This window comes from Rhinatrema bivittatum, chromosome 1 (genome assembly GCF_901001135.1).
Source record: "Rhinatrema bivittatum chromosome 1, aRhiBiv1.1, whole genome shotgun sequence".
NCBI classification, from domain to species: Eukaryota; Metazoa; Chordata; class Amphibia; order Gymnophiona; family Rhinatrematidae; genus Rhinatrema; species Rhinatrema bivittatum.
In genome coordinates, this window is record NC_042615.1 from 63,160,255 (window position 1) to 63,181,712 (window position 21,458).

A 21,458-nucleotide genomic window follows, 5' to 3' on the forward strand; every position below is an offset into this window, starting at 1 on the left:
ATAAAAAGATGTTCTAGAAGGTATCACAGATTTATTAAAATCCCAGTTTTCTCTAGAACCAGTATGACCATTTGAATTCTGAACTATCAGGGGAGTGTATGATAACCTGTTGTCGCCACAGTGATTCAGAGGCCATCTTTCAGACTGTGCAGATTCTTCATCCACGGCTGTCCTGCCAGTTTACAAAGAGAAATGGCTCCTTTTGAGCACTGGGGCAGTAAAACTACACACACAAAACCCGCCCCTGCTATTTCTGCTGCTACTTATTCCAGCGTAATTATGTGCGAATGCTTACACGTGTAAATATTCCGCGCCCGGGAACGAAAATTTGGAAAACTCAATTAGAACTTTAAATTTAAGAGTTGTTAACTTCTCTATTATAAAACAATTGAGTCCAATGGAATTGTTTAAGAGCTATATTACACAAATTCTCAATATACCAGAACAGTGTATACCTGTAATTATTAGAGCTTTTTATGTAGGAACACAGAAAGGGGGTCAAGAGCAATTTCAGCTAGCTCAGGAAGTTAAGGGGGGAGAAGGTGTGGAACAAAAGATTTCTGGTGATTATTCCATATATATTTCCAATCTTATACAAAAATCATATGAAGATATGGAAGTAAAGAGTAGAGGTATACTTCTGATTCAATTTGCTTTTATTGCAGACAAAGATAATGTAATGAAGTTCTTTTTCCTTAATAGACAGAAATTATTTTATGGACAGAGAATATGGATCTATCATGATCTAGTAAGGACTACTCAGATTCTCAGGAAGAAATTCCTGCAACTGAGGAAAGAGGTATTATATAAGGGTGGGTTTTTCCTGCTTAAATACCCTTGTAGATGTACCATAAAATTTGAAGGAAAAAAATGTCCTCTTTACAGACCCAGATCAACTTAAAAGTCTTCTTGCAAATCTAATACTGGCTGTGAAGTAGAGAAAGGGGTACCATAATTGGTTGCACTATTTTTCCTATTCTAATTAATTCCTTGCATCTCTTAACGCTCATGATAAAGGGATTTCACTAAAATGTACTTCGGTTTAATACATAGAAATTGTTTAATCAGAGTACCTTTAAATGTTATTTCAATTTGATATGTATCAATTTCTTTGTTATTTCAAATCACAAGAAATAGTCTTGTAAATTTTGTTTTGAAAATTCATAAATAAAAAATTTAAAACAAAACAAACAAAAAACTGTCACCACACGGTGGCGCTAGTATCATACGATGATGTGCTCTTGTGCTCCGCTACTGTAGTTCTGCTATGATTTAGAGATTGTGCTTTTTTGGTTTTAACCAAAACAGACCTACAAAAGAACATCAGACTTTGCTATTCAGAACGGGTCGCTTTGGGAAGGCAAATGTTCCGGTGGCTTGGCCTATGTGTGGGGTGGCACGCTCCCTGCCCTTCGAAGACATGGAAGGGCGGCTTCTTTCTTTTGTTAGGAGCCTAGGTCACTGACTTTCATTTCCACATCGTCCCCCCCCTGGAAACCAAATGAAGACGTTTTGAGGTTTCTTTGGAAACGGGCAGTTTCAACTGAGAACCGAGTGCTTGGTGGGCGATGAGTCCTGGGTGGAAGCAGTTCTTGGCTGGACAGAAGCAGCCACATGTCTTTTTGAAAAACATTAACAATAAAAATCCAAATAACCGCGCTTTTGTGCTCCCAGTTTGCAAGGTGGTCTCTGTCTGTTCTAGCCAGGAGATGTACCTGCGTGTGAACAAGAAAAGTAATGCGACAGTAAGAGAACTTCAAACCCCGCCTGACTGCCACCTCCGTAGACCGAAGTTTTATTTTAAGGGTGAATGGGTGTGCTGCTGAAATCTTCACTTGATCTGGCAAGGTTTTTTTTTAAGACTAGGGTGGAGTGTAACTTGCGGTTATATTGATCTTTAGACCAGTTTGACAGATTTTGCCCGAGCTTGGCTTAATCCTCATTAGTATGCTTATCCCTATGTTTTTCCATTCTCTTTGGGATTAAGGGCAGAAAACATGCCAATCCATTTGAATGTTCTTAGTCAGCGAGGGTACCGGGGAATTGCCATGCCGTGCGCTTCAGTGGAAATCCACCTCTGCAGGCTTAGCCGAGTAAGAATTCGCTAGGAAGAAAAAGTGGAAATCTGAAACCCATAGTTTCTCGATGAATTAGCAGAAGAGAATTTACACTGCTTGTCTGAGTTTTATTCTGTAGACTGTCTGTAGAACCTAGGCGCCCCTGCTTTCGAACAGTAGTACACGATGCCACGAGAGTGATAGTTCTCATGCTAATTGTAAAGAAAAAAAAAACATTGTTCAATTTAAGCATTGTGTGGGGGAAATCTATTTTATTTTATATTTTTTTTTTTTTGTGATGGCTTTTCACCGATCTCGGGCTGTCCCAACGTGCTCCAGCTGTCTGCTTTGCTAGGGCACAAGCCCGGAGGTTAGGGAATCCAGTGGAGATTTCCAACAGAGTCCTTAACTGATCGGTTTGTTACTGCATAATGATGGCCTCAAGAAGGACATTTAAGAAAAATGAAGGTTTTCAAACAGTTGTGCTAAAAGAATGAAACCAGTCTGAAGTCTATGTCGCTTACGTATTCCAGCACAGTTCAGGTTAGGTTAATAGTTTGCCGTGTCAGCTGGGTGGAAGCCTTCCAGTCTGTCGTCCCAGCTCTTCTCTCTATAGAGGTCCAGCTGATTTGAATGGATTTTAGGACACAGTGGGAGTTTTTGCTTTCCATTAAGTAGTGAGGTGCACAGCATACGTTTGCATCCTCACACCTTATTTAGCAGTGGCCTATCAAGGTCCGATTGGCTGTACAACTGTGGTTTGCCTAAGTCGCATTTCTGGTACATAACGGTTTGGTGAGAGGGCCGCTGAGCAACGGCATAAAAGTTTGCGCGTGCCGCAGTTTCTCTATTATTTGAAACCCTTTTGACGACCAGAGAAAATCACGCCAGGGTAAATATCTTCCTGTCAGACCGTACTCCTCGGATCCCGAGTCTGTTGGTAATGCTGTGTGTGTGGAAATTCTTTGCCCTCGTTTACTGAAAAATTTCTATGCAGACTTACCTGTTTTTTTTTCCTTCACTTTTAGTTTGGCTGGAAGAGGAATGAGTTTGATTTGTTAGCAGCCGGCAGGTAAATTACCCTTTTACATTAATATCTTTAGATTGTTTGGTTTCTTTTTCAGCATTGACATAACACATGGTTACATTTAATGTAAGAGTTAAAATAATAATGATGAATATTTGTGCTTCTTTTAATGAATGAGATTAAGGGAATACAAATTCCAGCAGATTAAATGGTTCCTGTTTTGAATATTGCTCTGTGTATATTTAAACCTCTTAAACTATTTTATGCCAAAACAGAATAGAATGGACAGTAAAATAAAGGGATAAGACTTGCAGCATTCTTCTTTATAAAATCAGAGGTTTTCTTGGGACAGAAACTCAAGGATTAATCCACAAAATGTACATTGTCATATCACTGGCTGTTTCTATGCTAGACTTCCTATCCACAGAGGAGTTTTTCTTTGAGCATAAACATAGGAGACGTCCCTGGGACGTGGTCCAAGATCTTAATCCGTGGCACAGGTTTTCTGCAGTGAAAAGGTGACATGGAGGCTGGTGACACCTTATAGACTAACAGGGCCTATTGAGGCCTAATCTTTCAAGGACCAAGAGTCAGATGCACGGTGGGAAGTCTCCTCCTTGTATGTAGCCAGGTAAAAGGTTTTAATAAGATTCCTTTTTTAAAAATCATAGCTGAGCTAGGAAAAAGGCTTATATTTGGTGTGACCACATAGCTCCATGTCATGCTTTTGCTGGCGGTGATGTCCTTTCCCAGTTGACTTTGCTAAGAAAAAGAGGATGACATCTCCATGCGTGCAGTGGGGGTAAAACCAGGACCTGTTCAGCTTGTTCCCCCTTTGACAAGGAGCTGTATGGGCTCACTGTCTTATATTGCACTCTTCCAGTGTGTGCCTTTAATGGCAAAGGTGGCAGTGTTCTCTTATTCAGATATCGTAGATTGCACACACAGGATCCAGAAACACGCAGGAGTAAGGAAACTGAACTCCAGCACGCTAATTGCTGGGGTGGGGGAAGGGACACATGTCAGCAATGATGCCTATAACTATTTAACATGTTATTTATTGTATCTCTTACATGTGATATTCTACAATTATCAACAGGTACAAGGTGGATTACAAATTAAAATCAAATGCGATACAAAGCAATCCAATGACATAAAATCACAAATATAGTGGGATCTTTTTATTTTTTATTACTATAATCCAATGCAATAAACCTACCGTCTCAATCATTTTCACATAAACAGAAATAACTCCAACCATCCACAAGAACACCTAACCCTGAATGTCCCAGTAAATAAAAAATACATAACAAATTCACCTGCCCCCCCAAATTATCTACCCATGACTCCCACATCTCAGAAAGATGCAATTCTCAGATATTGTGAATCATAAAAAAATAAAGGATTGTTTTTTCTTAGGTACACTTGTCCTAAAAATGACAAGCTAAAAAGCTTCTAGTTATTTTAGTAACCATACTTGAACTCATGCAAAATGAACCCACACAAAAGACTGCCATTGGCGAGGATGAAAGCTCGGCACTGGGTGGCAGAGGGATGCACTGGCAGGTGTGAGCTGGCAGATGTGGAACCGCAGAATAGTTTCTTTCCTCCAGCGCCACAAATTGCACACTTTCCACCTGCTCGCTATATGTTTGTCAGTGGATGGGAAATATGGAAGAAAGGAGGAAAATATGATGTGAGAGACAGAGAGTGGGGATGGATAAGTGCCCTGAAGAGGGTGACAATGTATGAAGGGTTTGGTTGCTGGGGGGAGGAGAAGATAACCATGTAATGGCAAGTTTCTGTTCATACCCGGATCAGTCCAGACTCCTAGGTTTTGCCTCCCTTCCAGCAGATGGAGACAGAGAGTTTTACTGACACTGCCATATAACCTGGTGTGCTATCTGCAGTCCCTCAGTTTTTCTCTGTCTCCAGCAGATGGTAGAGGTGCAAATCCTACAGTCTGAAAAAAAAAAAAGAGAAAGGATTTAGAATTGGAGGATTCTTCCCAGGAGGTTTCTAGGTCCTGGTGGGGTTATCTCTTCTGGTGATGAGCAGGGGGTTGGGAATTCTCATTTGGCTCGGACCTTTTGCCGCTGGGGGTGGACAACTGGTGGTGCCAGCTTCCTCCCTCCCAGGAGAACTCTTGATGTCCTGCAGCAGTTCAGCCATACAGGAAAGTACTGTTTGCTTCTGCTCTTCTTTGGTTTTAGTTTAGTAAAGTTAAAAAAGAAAAGAAGCAGCAGGCAGAGTGGCAGGATTTCAGCAGCCGTGGTTGCTGTGGGAGGTATTCTGACCAGTTTGTTTGGGGAGGAGTTCTCAGGTGGCATTGATGGTTAGCAACGCGGTCAGGCCTACTCGTCCAGCATGGTTCACTGAAAGTCGTCGGTTGATGGCGCGAAGCAGTACCTGCTGCTCATGCGGCAATGCATGCACGCGACTCTTGCGCTCTGACCTCTGCACCCGATGCTTCTCTAGAGGGGAGGAGCAGGCTGTGGCGGCATCAGAGTGGCAAGGGAAGCATAAAGCAGACGCAGGGGCACCTCAGAAGGCCACGCACATCCTCTCGTCAGGTGTGGGAACGGCAGCCATATTTGCTTCAGCAGAAGATGCTTCACAGCCTTTGAGGGGGTTGGATGATTTCCCCCCTTTTCAGAGCCCCGTGAACGGGCAGAAGCATAATTCTGATGCTCCTCAGGGACAATTCTGAGGATTCCTGAAAAGGGGGGAAATCATCCAACCCCCTCAAAGGCTGTGAAGCATCTTCTGCTGAAGCAAATATGGCCGCTGTTCCCACACCTGACGAGAGGATGTGCGTGGCCTTCTGAGGTGCCCCCGCGTCTGCTTTATGCTTCCCTTGCACTCTGATGCCGCCACAGCCTGCTCCTCCCCTCCAGAGAAGCATCGGGTGCAGAGGTAGAAGCGCAAGAGTCACGTGCATGCATTGCCGCATGAGCAGCAGCAACTGCTTCGCGCCATCAACCGACGACTTTCAGTGAACCATGCTGGACGAGTAGGCCTGACCGCGTTGCTAACCATCAATGCCACCTGAGAACAGAGATTATACATAAGACATTCTTAGCCAGGATAGTAGCAGGGAAGCAGTCAGCTTGGCCTCAGGGACCCCTTGGATCGCAAACTGGTAAAATACCTAGGGGTTCACAGTTCCGTCTTGCCTATGAAGAGCTAGCCCGCTATAGTTGTTCAATATGTAAGACTGGGAGAGGTATCAGAGCGCAGCCTCTCCTGGTTCGCTGGTGACATGAGTATCCTTAGGGTGGCCCTAGAGATGTACTAGACAAAGATATAGATATCTGGAAGGGGGAAAATTGTGAAGTGTTTCCTCATTGTTCTATGATATGTGTAACCGATATGGTTGGCTGTATTACGTTTGCTTGTTTGTTATCAGCGAAGTTTCATAATGTGTCTGAGGATCACTCAATAAAAATTGTTTTACAAAAAAAAAAAACAACCTAGGGGTTCAAGGGAGCAAGTTCCTAGGTGGACTCAGAGGATCCTGGATATGGCAGCATGTCCGGTTAGTCCAGGCGAAGGCTCTGAGGATTCAGAGGAAGTGGTATTAGCAATGACTGTTTCTCTTGATGCTGCTGCTGCAGATACTAGCCTGGATGTGGCCAGGTCCCTGTCGCTGAAGGGGACAACTCAAAAGTGGTGCATCTTTTTTGTAAAGAGGAACTGTGACCCCTGATCTCTACATGTCCTAGAGGAGTTGGGAATCAAGGTTCCCCAAGAGGAGTTGGCTCAGGAAGGGATGGATCCACTCATGGATGGCTTTAAGGGGTCCAGTGAAAGCCTTTCCCTTTCACAAGTCTATGAAGAAGTTAGTGGTCAGGAAGTGGAATTCTCCAGAGACAGGCCTGAAGTTTGGCCAGGCGATGACAAAATTGTACCCGTTGTCTGAAGACATGCTTGAGCTTTTTGTGCTTTAATGGAAGACCACTATTCCAGTGGCTGGTTCAGCTGCGCTGTAGGATCTTCAGGACAGAAAACTGGAAATTCATTTAAAAAAGATTTTTGAGGTGTCTGCATTAGGCAAACGTGTTGCTATTTGCAGTAGTTTTATGCAGAGGGCTAGTCTGTGCTGGGTGGAGCAATTTCAGGCTATGAGGCCACTGTCTGCGTCTGAGGCTATGTAGATGGAATTTCTGGAGGTGACAGTGTCTTATGTGGCTAATGCCTTGTATGATTTCATCAGAACTTCTTCAAGGATTATGATGTCAGTGGTCTCAGCCAGGTGTCTCCTTTGGTTAAGGAACTGGTCGTGTTTGGGAGCATTGCCTTTTAAGGGAAAGCTCCTATTTGGAGAGGTCTTGGAAGAGCTTGTCAAGGGTCTTGGTGGGACCAAGGGGCATAGGATGCCAGATGATAAGCCTAAAAGAGGCAAGGGTTAATTTTTGGGGTGTTCCCGATTCCAACCAAATAGGAAGTTTCAACAGAATAGGCCTCCAGCAACAATCCTGGGATCAGTTCTTTTGAGGGGGGCAGAAACCAAACCGGGATGGCCTTAACCAGGGATCTGGTAGAGCTAGCTCCTCGAAATGAAGCGAGACCAGTCCAGTCCTCTGTTCCTTCTGTCGGAGAACATCTGACTCTGTTTTACAAGGAGTGGGACAAAATCACGACAGACCAGTGAGTCCTAAGCGATATAAGAGATGGTTACACGCTAGAATTCTCTCAGTCGTTATGAGACTTGTTTATGGTCTTCCCTTGTGCCCCATTCAACAAGAGGAAGGTGGTCCAAGAAATTGTAAATCATTTGCAGAGCCTAGTTCCCATGCCTACGGGGGAGCAAAGAACAGGAAGGTATTCCATATATTTTGTGGTGCCAAAAAAGGAAGGGACCTTCCGTCTGATTTTGGATTTAAAGAAAGTCAATATGGCTCTCAGGACTCCTCATTTTTGCATGGAAATCCTGCGCGTGATCATTGCAGCAGTGCACAAAGAAGAGTTTCTGGCTTTGCTAGATTTGACCAAGGTGTACCTGCACATAGCAATCCGCCGGGATCACCAGTGATTCCTGAGGTTCATGATACCCAGGAGACATTTTCAGTTTTGTGCCCTTCCTTTCGGATGGGCAACAGCTCCACGTACCTTCACCAAGGTAATGGTGGTTGTGGTGGCAGCGTTCAGAAAGAAGGGCATACTAGTTCACCCATTTCTGGATGATTGGCTCATTCAGGTGAAGTCAGAAGTCCTCTGCAGACAGGCTGTGTCTCAGGGCCTGCAGCAGTTGAGGTCACTAGGCTGGGTGGTGAATCTGGCAAAGAGTCATCTCACCCGGTCTCAAGTTTTGGATTTCTTAGTAGCACAATCCTATACCAGGATAAGGAAGGTTTTTCTTTACGAGGGTCACATACTCAAACTGCAGACGTGGGTTCACAGGCTGTTGAAAACTGTGGTGCCCAGGGGATGGGACTATCTTCAGGTTCTAGGCTCTATGACATCAACTTTGGAGCTAGTTCCTTGGGCCTTTGCACACATGCAGCCTCTGCAGAAGTCTCTTCTTTCCCGCTGGGATCCATTGTCGAAGTAGTTTCATCTTCTGCCTCTCGAGGGGGTCTCCAGGTCCAGTATTTCATGGTGGCTTGGTCGGGCGCAGCTGAGTCGTGGGATGGACTTGGATGTTCTGGACTGAGTAGTAGTTACCACCAATGCCAGCCTCACCGGATGGGGTGCAGTGTGCCAGGGTCAGTCGGTCCAGGAGCCATGGTCCAAAGACAAGGCATCCTGGTCTATCGATCAGTTAGAAATGGGTGCGATGCGCTTCATTTTGCTTACCTTTCTGCCTCTCTTACATGATTGCCTAGTGCGTCCTATCGAACAATGCAATCACTGTGGCTTACATCAGTTGACAAGGGGGAGTCAAGAGTCAAGCGATAGCCCAGGATTTGTTTCACTAGGTGGAATGGTATCTGGTGTTGCTAGCGGCCTCTCACATAGCCATAGTGGACAACGTTCAGGCAGATTTTCTCAGTCTGCAGTGTCTGGACCCCAGAGAGTGGGAGCTGTCAGAGGAGGCAATGGGTCTTCTCCGTTGCAGGTGGGGCATTCCCTGTCTAAACTTGATGGTGTCTCAACAGAATGCCAAGGCATCTCACTGCTACAGTTGCAGACAGGAGCATGGGGCAGAGGGAGTCGATGCCCTGGTTCTGCCTTGGCCCCAAGGAATTCTTCTTTTCATGTTCCCCTCCATGGCTGCTGGTGGGCAAGGTGCTATGACAGATGGAAAATCATCCGGGAGAGGTAATCCTGGTGGTGCTGGAGTGGCCATAGTGGCCATGGTTTAGGACCTGATCAATTTGGCGGTAGACGGACCATTGCGGCTTGATAATCTACCGAGGCTTGTTCATCGGAGTCCAATATTTTCAGATCAGGCGCTTGACTTTTGAGAGGAAGCATTTGAGGGGGGAAAAGATATTTAGATGATGTCATTTTCACCTTGTTGCAGGCTAGAAGGCTGTCCACTTCCTTGGTTTACGTGAGGATCTGGAGGATCGTTGAATCCTGGTGTACAGATCAAGGAGTAAAACCTACTCAGGCGTCTTGTGTAACATATTTTAATCATTTTTTGCAAAAAGGGTTGGTAAAAGGTTTGGCCTTTAACTCCCTCAAAGTACAGGTGTCAGCTTTGGGCTGTCTTCGAGGCAATATACATGGATTGTCCTTGACTGCTCATCTGGATGTGGGGTGATTTCTTTGGGGGGCAAAACACTTGTGTCCTCCGATGTGGAAATTATGTTCTTCCTGGAATCTTAATTTGGTCCTAAGAGGGATCTGTGCAGCACCATTTGAGCCTTTAAGGAGGGCAACTATGAAGGATCTCACTCTGAAGGTAGTTTTTCTAGTGGTGATTTGTTCAGTCCAAAGAATTTCTGAACTTCAGGCATTGTCGTGTAGAGATCCCTTTTTGAAGATCTCGGACTCTGGGATCTCATTGTGTATGTTGCCCTCTTTTTTTTCTCCCGAACATTGTATCAGAGTTCCATTTGAGCCAGATGATAGAGGTTCCAGCTTTCCCAAATTTGGACACGTCAACGCCGCACGCAAGGGATCTGCGGCTTTTGGATGTAAAACAGGCTCTGTTACGTTACCTCAGTCACCAGTAGTTTTTGGGTGTCTGACCATCGACGAGTGTTTTGGAGTGAGGCTAAGACATGGTAGAAAGCCTCAAATCCACGATTGCGCGGTGGTTGAAGGAAGCTGGAGGCTCGGCTTACATCTGTAAGGGGCATCCTGTCCTGTTGGGCTTGAGGGCTCACTGTACTCGGTCTCAGGCAGCTTCTTAGGCTGAGTGCTAACAGGTGTCGCCACAGGAGATTTGTTGGCAGCCCCTTGGAAGTTATTGCACACTTGTGCCAGGCATTATCGTTTGTACTTTGGTGAGAGTGTTCTTTGAGCGAGACTTTCACAGTCCTACCCTAGTTAGGAAAGCTTGGGTACATCCCAGGAGTCTGGACTGATCTGGGTATGAACAGGAAAGGAAAATTTGGTTCTTACCTGCTAATTTTCATTCCTGGAATACCACGGATCAGTCCAGAGTCCCACCCTGGTTGTTGAGGAGAGTCCGCTTGTACTTCTTTTGTATATATGTTAAAGAGTTGCTCAGGATTTCAGGATTGATCTCCTGTTCCTATGGTTGGAAAGGATTTTTCATTGCGGGGATCCACTTTCCTCCTGCTCATTGTGGGAGTTTAATTATATTAGGGTTTTTATGGTATGTATCTTAGCTTGGGTACAGGTCGATCCTGAGGGACTGCAGATGGCACACCAGATTACAAGGCAGTGCCAGTGAAACTTTGTCTCCATCTATTGGAAGGGAGAGAAAAGCCAGGAGTGGACTGATCCGTGGTATTCCAGGAGCAAAACTTAGCAGTAAAAACCAATTTTCCTTTATTGTCATGGGAAGATAGCACCTTTAAAGGAAATTAGGCGCCAGAATTAAAGGTTGGGCAAGAGTCCTGCAGGGTTAGTTGTGTATCTTTAGGGACCTTTGTTTTCAGTTTTTATTTGATTTTTCCTGGGAATTTCAATGTCATTAAAAAAAATCAGTGAAAAAATGATTTTGTTATGACAAACAGGAGCAAAATCAGTAGAAAAGTCATTTTTCCATTGATTCTTTTGTTATAACATTGAAATTCCCAGGGAAAATTAAAATAAAAACTGAAAATGAAGGTCCCTGTATATCGTTTATTGGACACAATTTATTTTTTTTTACATAGGTTTTTCCAACTCCAAATTTATGCTTTGGGCATAACTTGACAGTGTTTCAGAACTGCACGAGAATATGATTTGCTAATACCAGTTCCAAATTTCATTGCGCATGTAGAATACTTGCTTTTGCTATTTTTATTTTCTGCCCGTTCCTTGGGGCGTTATGTTTGCGTCAAGTAGACTAGCCACACCTTACCAATCAGAAAGCTACCTGTACTACAGCTGCCCTTCAATTAAAAATAAACTCCAGAGCAAACAAACCTTTTTCTAGTTTTGATTCATAGGTAAGCCAGGAACAAGGAAGAAATAAAAAGTGATTTCCCCCCCCCCCCCCGTCTTTTTCCATTTATAGCTCCTCTTAAATATTTTATTTTGCTAATACATTTATTTTCAGAGTTTCAACTCTGATAAATGATTCCCATCTGTCTTTGGGACAGGCCTATGTACTAAGCCAGGGGTAGCCAGCTCTGGTCCTAGAGACACAAACAGGTCAGGTTTTTAGAATATCCTCAATGACTATATATGAGTTAGATTTACATGTACTGCCTCCATTGTATGCAAATCTATCTCATGCATATTTATTGTGGATACCCTGAAAACCTGGCCTGTTTGTGGCTCTCGAGGATTAGAGTTGGCCAGCTCTGTATTAATCATGCTCCATGGACAGGTAGGATAAAGTCAACCGGAGAAGTGGGTGATGTCATCTTAACAGCGCCGAGATGGAAAAGCTCTTTTAGAGCTCAGAAGATCTGTGGTTTTTCAGAGCATGCTTGGCCTAGCAAAGCAGCTCCCTGTTTGCCAAGCAAATCTCTTCAGTCATCTGCTCATGTGAATAAGTGTTTCGTATTTTGTTTTTTTCTCTCTCTCTCAAGTCTCTCTCTCATTGAAAATTTTCTCCATTAAGTTACTTTTGTTTTTTTCTGCTTTTCAGTTTAAATTTTGTTTTTCTTATATTTTTCTGAGTCTCAAAAATTGTAGGTTTGGTTTCCTTTACAATTTTAGTTCAAAATTCAGTTTGACCTGGCTTCTGTCTTCTTTGCAATGTCAGGCTTTGAAAGGTGAAGCTAAAATGTCCCTAACAGATCACCATGACAGCTGCATAAGATGTCTAGGCCCTGCCCATGCTATGCCAAATTGCACTGCCTGTGCTCACATGTCCCTCAGGGCTAGAAAATTCAGAACACACACACCTTGGACATTAACAGGAAAGAGGAGGAAAACCTCATGAGCTGAGGAACCTTTATCTAAATTAGAAAAGACAGAGCTCTCCAATAAAGAGGGTCATAAATTGCATTCTTCAGCATCAAAGGACAGTGGTGACTTGCTGCCAAACTCCATGGGTGCAGAGAAAAAGAAGTTGTCTTTGAAGCAGGATGCAGAAAAAAAATCTGCATGTAGAATAATGCCATCAGATGAAGCTTTCTTCAGTACAGATATTCTATCGTGCCATTGACTAGTAAAAGCTTTGGAGCCTTGGCGCAGGAAAGCCATAACTGGCAAATCAAGCTTTGCATACAGCATCAAAAATTCCATTAGCTATGCCAGTTCTCATCCTGGAATCAGATAATTCTTTTCCAATGATTCCTCTTCCAAAAAAGTATCAACATCTTTTTGTTGAAAAAATGGGTTAGAATTTGTGAAAAAGTATTTTTCAAATATGCCAGACTTGTTGCTTCCTCATCCAGTGGAAGAAATTTCGCCTATTTTAGACCCTGTGGTTTCCAAGTTGGACAGTCAATCCACTTTTCTGTCTTACCAGTGTAGACATGAGATGATCCAAAGTCAAGTCTCATTCCCATGACTCACTTTCTTCCAAGGATAGGACAAATCCAGAAGACCTTCCTATTGTGTTATCTGATTTTCAGGAAGGCTTAGCGTCATCTTATGCCCTTTTCTTTCTATTTGGATGAGGAGGGATCTATAGGCCTTCCATTAGACCTTATGCCTTAACACGTTAGGAGTATATCCCTTATTGAAGACATCGCATATTCAGCCTTTGTACAAAGAATGGCAGAAGAAATCCCCTTCAAGCTTCTAGGGGAGATAAAACCCAGAAAAGATGTTTGGCTTACTCAAAGATATTCAGGATCCAAAACAAGTACTATCAGTTTCGGTGCACAGTCTCCTTCAAGAACTTCATGCAGGAATGTGGCAAAACACCTTTATCTACCCTACCTATTACCAAGAAAGTAAACCTCAAATACAGAATGCACTCTGCTCTGGAACATCAATGTCATGGCCAGACTTGCCGATTTGGGGATGCTCCCAAGCAGGGAGGAGTAGGAGCCAGGAGCAAGCAGATCAGTTCTGCTGTCTTCTGCAGGGGTCAGGAGCAGGTAGGACAAGCGTAGATCTTTTGCTTGAACAGCCACCTTCCCTTCAGGTTGAACCCTCCGGTGCAGGTGGCTGGCAGCTCTTCTGCAGAGCAGTGCACTGTTTCAGGAAAGGGTACTCAGGAACAAGGAATATACTGGCAAGACAGGGCGGAGAAGGAAAAAACAAAAATGGGGCATGCTTGAAACTGAGTGCAGGGCAAGGAACACATAGGAGAGCTAGGCCACTGGGAGACCTAGACAGGACAAGAAGGGCCACTGGGAGATCCTCAGGGAGAGGGAGAGCCACTGAGAGACGCATAGGAAATAGAAGGGCCACTAGGAAGTCCCCAGGGAGCAAGAAGGTCACTGGGAGGCCCACAGGGAGCAGAAGCACAACTGGGGAAATGTACAGACAAGAGAGATTACTAGAGGGCCTAGACAAGACAAGACACAGAAGACAGAATAGGCCTAAACAAGGCAAGGACAAGTCAAGGAGTACAGGTAAGACAGGGCAGGGCAGACAGGCTAGAAGGCCTAAACAGGGCAGGAATTATACATAGAACAAGGGCAAAGCTAAACAGGCAAAGATCCAAAAACAAGGGCAAGGTTATACAAGCAAGAGCATAAGAACAAGCAGCCAAAGTTGGAAAGGACACTCCACTCTGAGGTGGGGAGTATATTGTGAAGGAGTTCTTATAGGGCTGGCCTTGCTGCCTCATGCAGCTTTCAAGGTAGCGGCTAGGGTGGGTATAAGTATGGCCCGGTGGATACCCACAAGACATTAAGAACTTTGGCAGTAGCTAGTGGAGCCAGAAGACTAGCTTGATCGTGTGCTTCACATCTCCGTGAGGATGTTTATTACAAGCTTGCAGATGCTCCATGCACAGGTGACAGTCTGTCTAGAGAAAATGTAAAAGAAGCAGTGGATATCATTAAAGAACACTGTGCTACCCTCCTCGCTCTCTGAGCAGCTCTGTACTTCCAAGGAAAGTCAACATCAGCCTTCCAGAAGACAATATATCTATTCCAGGAGAAGATACTCTCAATATCCTTATTGCCCTCGACCTCAGCAGCATAAGAGCAGACTGTGTACCATGGAGAGAACACAGCCTAAGCCTCTGTAACAAATGCAGACCAAGGCTAATCCAAATTTTTGACTCTAGTCTTAAAGATTTTCCCTATTAAACTTGGTCAGCTTTCCAGTGTGTGTTTGTGTTGTGGGGGTGGGGAAGGCTGCAGTATTTCAAACCAGCATGCTTTTTAGTAACAACATAAGTAATGCCATACTGGGTCAGAGTAAAGGCCCATCAAGCTCAGCATTCTGTTTCTGACTGGCTATTCCAGGTCACAAGTTCCTAATAGGATCCCAAAGAGCAGGTCCAATCCTTCCTGCTCCTAACCAAGGGCAGGAGCTATACATAGAATAAGAGCAAAGCTAAACCGGCAAAGATCCAAGAACAAGGGCCTACATGGTTAATAGTAGTTTATGGTCTTTTCCTCCAGGAACTTGTCTAAACTCTCTTTAAATCCAGCTGTGCCAACTGCTTTTACCACATATCTCTCTGGAACAAATTCCACACATTAATTGTGCACTGAGTGAAAAAAATACTTTCTCCTGTTTGTTTTAAATGTGCTACCTAATAGCTTCAAAGAGTGCCCCCTAGACCTAATACTAATTGGAAAGGGGAAATAGCCCTTCCTTATTTACTCATTCACCCCACTCATGATTTTATAGACCTCACCGATGCTACTAAGAATCGTAAATTAAGGATGCCAATTAAACTTCTAATATGCTGCCCTGAGCAATCCTCAAATGAGGTGTTCTCTGGATATCAAACAGCTCAAAACTCCTTCAACAAGAGCTGTCATCCCTTGTGATGGCCAATGCACTGGATCCGACTGCAGGAAAGAAACTGGGGATTCTGTTCCAAATATTTCCTGATTCTGAAAAAAAATCAGGAATGACTCTTTGGGTACCACCTTCCTCATTTAGAGAACAATAGATGGCTTTCTTATCTAGATCTAAATGATGCCTTTTCTAGCATTTTTATTCACAATGCCCACAGGACATTTCTCTGTTTCACCATTAAATGATCACTACCACTGTTTTCTCCTATTTGGCCTTTTAGCAGCACCTAGAATTTTCACAAAATACTTTGCTGTTCATTTAAGAGTGAAAAATGTTTTTGGTTTTCTTTACTCAGTCAACTGGCTTATAGTAGGCCATTCCCTCCACCTGTTGTACCTTGAATACTTTTTTTTTTTAATCCCTAGAAGTTATCATTAATTTCCCAAGATCTAACATGAAACCCAATTAATGCTGTAGACTTCAGAAGAGCCTGCCTGGACACAACACAGTTTTTGCCTCAGTAGAGGGAAGACACGTTAACCAACTTAATCCTAAAGATCATAGGCCAGAGACTAGACTTGGCCCGACTTTTGATGAGGATGCTGGGGCACATGGCGGCAGTGTTTCATGTGATCTCTTTTGCACTTTCTCATATGAGAAGTGAAGTGGCAACTGAACTTTCAATGAATCAGCACCTTCAACCATTGACACACAAAGTTAAAATATCCAATATTCTGGTCCACTCTGACATGGTAATTGGACTGTTCAAATCTGTTAATGATCTTTTTTTTTCACCAACCACAATTTCAAGAAGCTCAAAAGGCATGCTTTCATTCAAGCTTTGAGAGCTCCATTGTGGGAAACCTCTGCTCTCAGATAACCTGAGCACGAGAAGAGAAATTGCTTCATACAAACCATCTAGAATTGAGAGCAGTCTTCAGTGCTCTAAATGTCTTTAGTCTGTAGTTGAAGAGCAAGGTGATGTTGATACAGACAACCAGGTGGTAATGTTCTATATCAGTAAGCAAGGAAGAATAAGTTCTTACAACCTTTGCCTGGAAGCAGTAAAAGTTTGGAAATGCATAACTTCCCAGGGAATGTTTGGCCTAGCTGTCTGTCTACCTTCCTGGAGACTCCAGAATCAGAAGTTACCACTTCACCAGCATGAGTGATCACTTCATGATCCAGTAGTGCAGGAACGTTTCTAACTTTGGGACACTCCACAGACAGAGCACTTTGAAATGTCCTTCAACAGCAAAGTTCCCATGTACTGTTCCAGGAGACCAGCAAGGGTCAGTGGTTGTGGATGCTTTCTCAACTATGCAGTTCCCCCAATTCCACTGATATCCAAGACAATCCACAAACTAAGAAGGGAAGTGAGGAAAAATGATTTTGATAGCCCTTTCTGATCTTGTCACATTTTAGTTTCCATGGCTATAATATCTAGCTGTTACCTATAATATGATTGAGGATATTCCAGTCTCTCTCATGACACAGAACAATGAGAATCTTCTGCATCTCAACCTTCAATTATTAGCTCTACTTGAATGTTGAAAGTCAAGGGTCATTTATGCAGTTGCATACAGAGGTGAAGAAGTCTTCTGGTTTCAAGACCATACTCTACCAGAAGACTGTATAACTTTAAAAGGAAACGTTTTATAGCCTGTTGCTCACATTTTTTTAGTTAGGATCCTTTTAAATGTCCTGTCTCTTTGATGCTTCAGTATCTACAATCCCTTCTAACTCAGGTTTCAAAACGAATTCAGAATTCACCTCCGTTCTATAGCAGCATACTGCGATGACTGGCATGATGCAGCTATTTCCTATCAACCTACAATTGCCAGATTCATGAAAGGCCTCACACATCTGAAATATCAAATAAAGGATCCTCCTTGTTTTTTGGGATCTTAACATTGCTCAACTAATGGAACCTTGATTTTTAACCCTGACATCTACTAATTTAAAATTTCTTTCAGGGAAGTTTTTACTTTTGACAGCAGTTACTTCTGCACAAAGAATATATGAATTGCAAGCCCCAGTCTTATACTCAGATTGTACTCAATGTTTTTACAACAGAATAGTTTTGTAATTCATCCAACATTTCTACCAAATGTGGGGTCTCAGTTTTGTTGAAGTCACTCCAATATTTTCTGAATATTTTTCCCAAAGTTACTTTCCCATAAGGGCGAGCAGCTCTTAATATATTGATCTGCAGAGGAATTGCACTATTCTATTTAGAAAGAACAAAATTCTACAGAAAGTCCTTGCAATTTTTTCATTTTTTTCAACCCAAAGAATTTCACTTACAAAAAAGACTTTCTATATAAATATTTTATTGATTGTATCATTTGCTTTGTTATAAGTTTTATATTTTGATTATATTATGAATGTAAAATTGTATTCTGCACTGAGCGTTTTGAATTTGCAGAACATAAGATGTTAAATAATAAAATATGTGATGCAATCCGGACTACATCTTCGAAGCAAAGGCAAAGCGTATCAGGTTAGGGCTAAGATAGCTTCTGTGGCACAACTTCTGTCTGCTTCCATAGGAGATATCTGCAAAGCTGCCGTTTTGGTCTTCTGTCCATATTTTCACTGCTCTTTGTTGCCTAGAAAACATTCTGCACCAAGACAGCAGTTTTGGTCAGGCAGTTCTTCAAAGCTTATTTAACTTATTCCTTCAACTTTACTCTCCAGCTTCATGCTTTCAAATACTAAAATTATTACGCAATAAACTAATTATGCAACCCACAGCTTGGGCGTCCCCATTGTGTGGCTCACTCTGCCCTGAATGCCGACTGGGGAAAACTAAGTTGCTTACCTGTCGCAGGTGTTCTCCGTAAACAGCAGGAGAAATCAGCCACACAGTCTTCTCACTTTCCCCTTAGAGTTGAAGATTAGCTTGCTATAAATACTGAGCAGACTTGCACAGAGGTGACCGTGCAGAAAAGTATTTGCGTGCTCAGAAAAACCTCATTTTCTGTAGCGTTGCAGAAATATGGTGGCCAGTATTTGGGGTTCCTTCTGCTCTGATGTGAGGGCATGGCAAGGGTCAGTTGTGAAGGAAACGTCCCTTGCAGCTCTCGGCTAGCAGACAGGGGGGGGGGGGGGGTAGGGGTGTGAAACCATTGGGCCTGTTGAGAAGGATAAAAACAGGAAAAGGTAGATAAAGAAGTGTGTTGCTGGGCTGCGCCATCTTCCAAAGCTGTTTTCCTGTTGCCTAATTGCCTTTCATAGTTGTTATGAAGTAATTGTAGAGCAGTAAAATAACAGCTAAGGAGACATTTGGTGATTTTTCTAGTTTCCCTGATATCTTCCTCATTCTGGTGTAATATAAAATACTGTAGTGGCTGCTTTTGACCTTTGAGTTTTTTTCTTTCCAGTGTTGTGGGATGCTGATATTTCCTTTTCAGTATTACATAGCCAGGAGGAGGATAAAAGGCTAAGCCTGCAAGACGCTTTTTAGGTTTTTTTGTGTGTTAATATAGCTATGTTTTAAAAGAAAGAAAACACTTGTTGAGCTGCTTGCATTACTACTTGCTTTTTTTTTCTCCCAGCCTTGCAGGGCATCTGATTGAGTGTGGAGCTCAGTGTACAGGGGGGATATTCACAGACTGGCGTGCCGTCCCAGACTGGTAAGAAACTCCCATGCTACTTGGCTTAGAAGGCGGGCCCGACCTATGAAAGAGGCCATTGACTTGAGGGGTTTTTGGTTCCTTATTTTTTTTTTTCCTTCTAATCCTTTACAAATGTTCCACTTCTCACAGCATTTCTTAGTTTCTTTGTTCTTTCCTGAAAATCTTTTCCGTGTGTACAGTAGCCTCTGCATTTCACGCTACAAGTACAGTTGATAAAGTCCAAAGCCCCAAGGGCCCTGGGTTTTGTCATCCAATTAGCAGCCCTCTTCTTAACCGTTCAGCTGCCAGGGTGCAGAAAAGTAACATATTTTGGAATGCAGGGTATTAATACTTGTAAAGAGTACTTTCAAAATGTTACACAGTCTACCAGATAGGCATACACTGATACTCAGTTTTATGTTTGTTTGTTTTTTTAACTCTGCAGCAGGTTCTGAGGCTCTCTTTTTTTTTTTTTTTAAACTTCTGAGGAAAGAGAGCGTCTGTGATAAAGTCCAGTCCTTACTTGGCCGCCTTCTCCAAATATTTTGTAAACTGGTTACAAACTGATTGTAAATGATAGAATTTTCTTCAACTGTGATGAATGCATGTGAAAATGGTTTGAAACCTGTTTCAAATGCGGTGTGAAAATAAGCGAGGACTGCACTACATTTTTTTTTTAAATTTATATTCCATCTTTCGTGACACTTCAAGGTACTGTAGGTATTTCTCTATCCTCATAAGAACATAAGAAATTGCCATGCTGGGTAGACCAAGGGTCCATCAAGCCCAGCATCCTGTTTCCAACAGAAGCCAAACCAGGCCACAAGAACCTGGCAATTACCCAAACACTAAGAAGATCCCATGCTACTAATGCAATTAATAGCAGTGGCTATTCCCTAAGTAAACTTGATTAAGAGCCATTAATGGACTTCTCCAAGAACTTATCCAAACCTTTTTTGAACCCAGCTACACTAACTCCACTAACCACATCCTCTGGCAACAAATTCCAGAGCTTTATTGTGCGTTGAGTGAAAAAGAATTTTCTCCGATTAGTCTTAAATGTGCTACTTGCTAACTTCATGGAATGCCCCCTAGTCCTTTTATTATTCGAAAGTGTAAATAACCGAGTCACATCTACTCATTCAAGACCTCTCATGATCTTAAAAGACCTCTATCATATCCCCCCTCAGCCGTCTCTTCTCCAAGCTGAACAGCCCTAACCTCTTCAGCCTTTCCTCATAGGGGAGCTGTTCCATCCCCTTTATCATTTTGGTTGCCCTTCTCTGTACTTTCTCCATCGCAACTATATCTTTTTTGAGATGCGGTGACCAGAATTGTACACAGTTTTCAAGGTGCGGTCTCACCATGGAGCAATATAGAGGCATTATGACATTTTCCGTTTTATTAACCATTCCCTTCCTAATAATTCCTAACATTCTGTTTGCTTTTTTGACTGCTGCAGCACACTGAGCCGACGATTTCAATGTATTATCCACTCTGATGCCTAGATCTTTTTCCTGGGTGGTAGCTCCTAATATGGAACCTAACATCGTGTAACTACAGCAAGGGTTATTTTTCCCTATATGCAACACCTTGCACTTGTCCACATTAAATTTCATCTGCCATTTGGATGCCCAATCTTCCAGTCTTGCAAGGTCCTCCTGTAATGTATCACAGTCTGCTTGTGATTTAACTACTCTGAATAATTTTGTATCATCCGCAAATTTGATAACCTCACTCGTCGTATTCCTTTCCAGATCATTTATATATATATATTGAAAAGCACCGGTTCAAGTACAGATCCATGAGGCACTCCACTGTTTACCCTTTTCCACTGAGAAAATTGACCATTTAATCCTACTCTCTGTTTCCTGTCTTTTAACCAGTTTGTAATCCACGAAAGGACATCGCCTCCTATCCCATGACTTTTTAGTTTTCGTAGAAGCCTCTCATGAGGGACTTTGTCAAACGCCTTCTGAAAATCCAAATACACTACATCTACCGGTTCACCTTTATCCACATGTTTATTAACCCCTTCAAAAAATGAAGCAGATTTGTTAGGCAAGACTTCCCTTGGGTAAATCCATGTTGACTGTGTCCCATTAAATCATGTCTTTCTATATGCTCTACGATTTTGATCTTGAGAATAGTTTCCACTATTTGTCCCGGCACTGAAGTCAGGCTCACTGGTCTATAGTTACCTGGATTGCCCCTGAAGCCTTTTTTAAATATTGGGGTTACATTGGCCACCCTCCAGTCTTCAGGTACAATGGATGATTTTAATGATAGGTTACAAATTTTAACTAATAGATCAGAAATTTCATTTTTGAGTTCCTTCAGAACCCTAGGATGCATACC

General features: G+C 42.8%; 1 protein-coding gene across 1 annotated transcript in view; it reads left to right on the forward strand.

Moving 5' to 3' along the window:
* Positions 1 to 21,458, forward strand: part of LOC115097169 — a 260,825-nt gene that overhangs the window by 46,151 nt on the left and 193,216 nt on the right. Inside the window, exons 7-8 of the mRNA XM_029612784.1 lie at positions 3,086 to 3,129; positions 19,041 to 19,118. Of these exons, the coding sequence (XP_029468644.1) occupies positions 3,086 to 3,129; positions 19,041 to 19,118 (122 nt within the window). The remainder of the gene's footprint in view (positions 1 to 3,085; positions 3,130 to 19,040; positions 19,119 to 21,458) is intronic.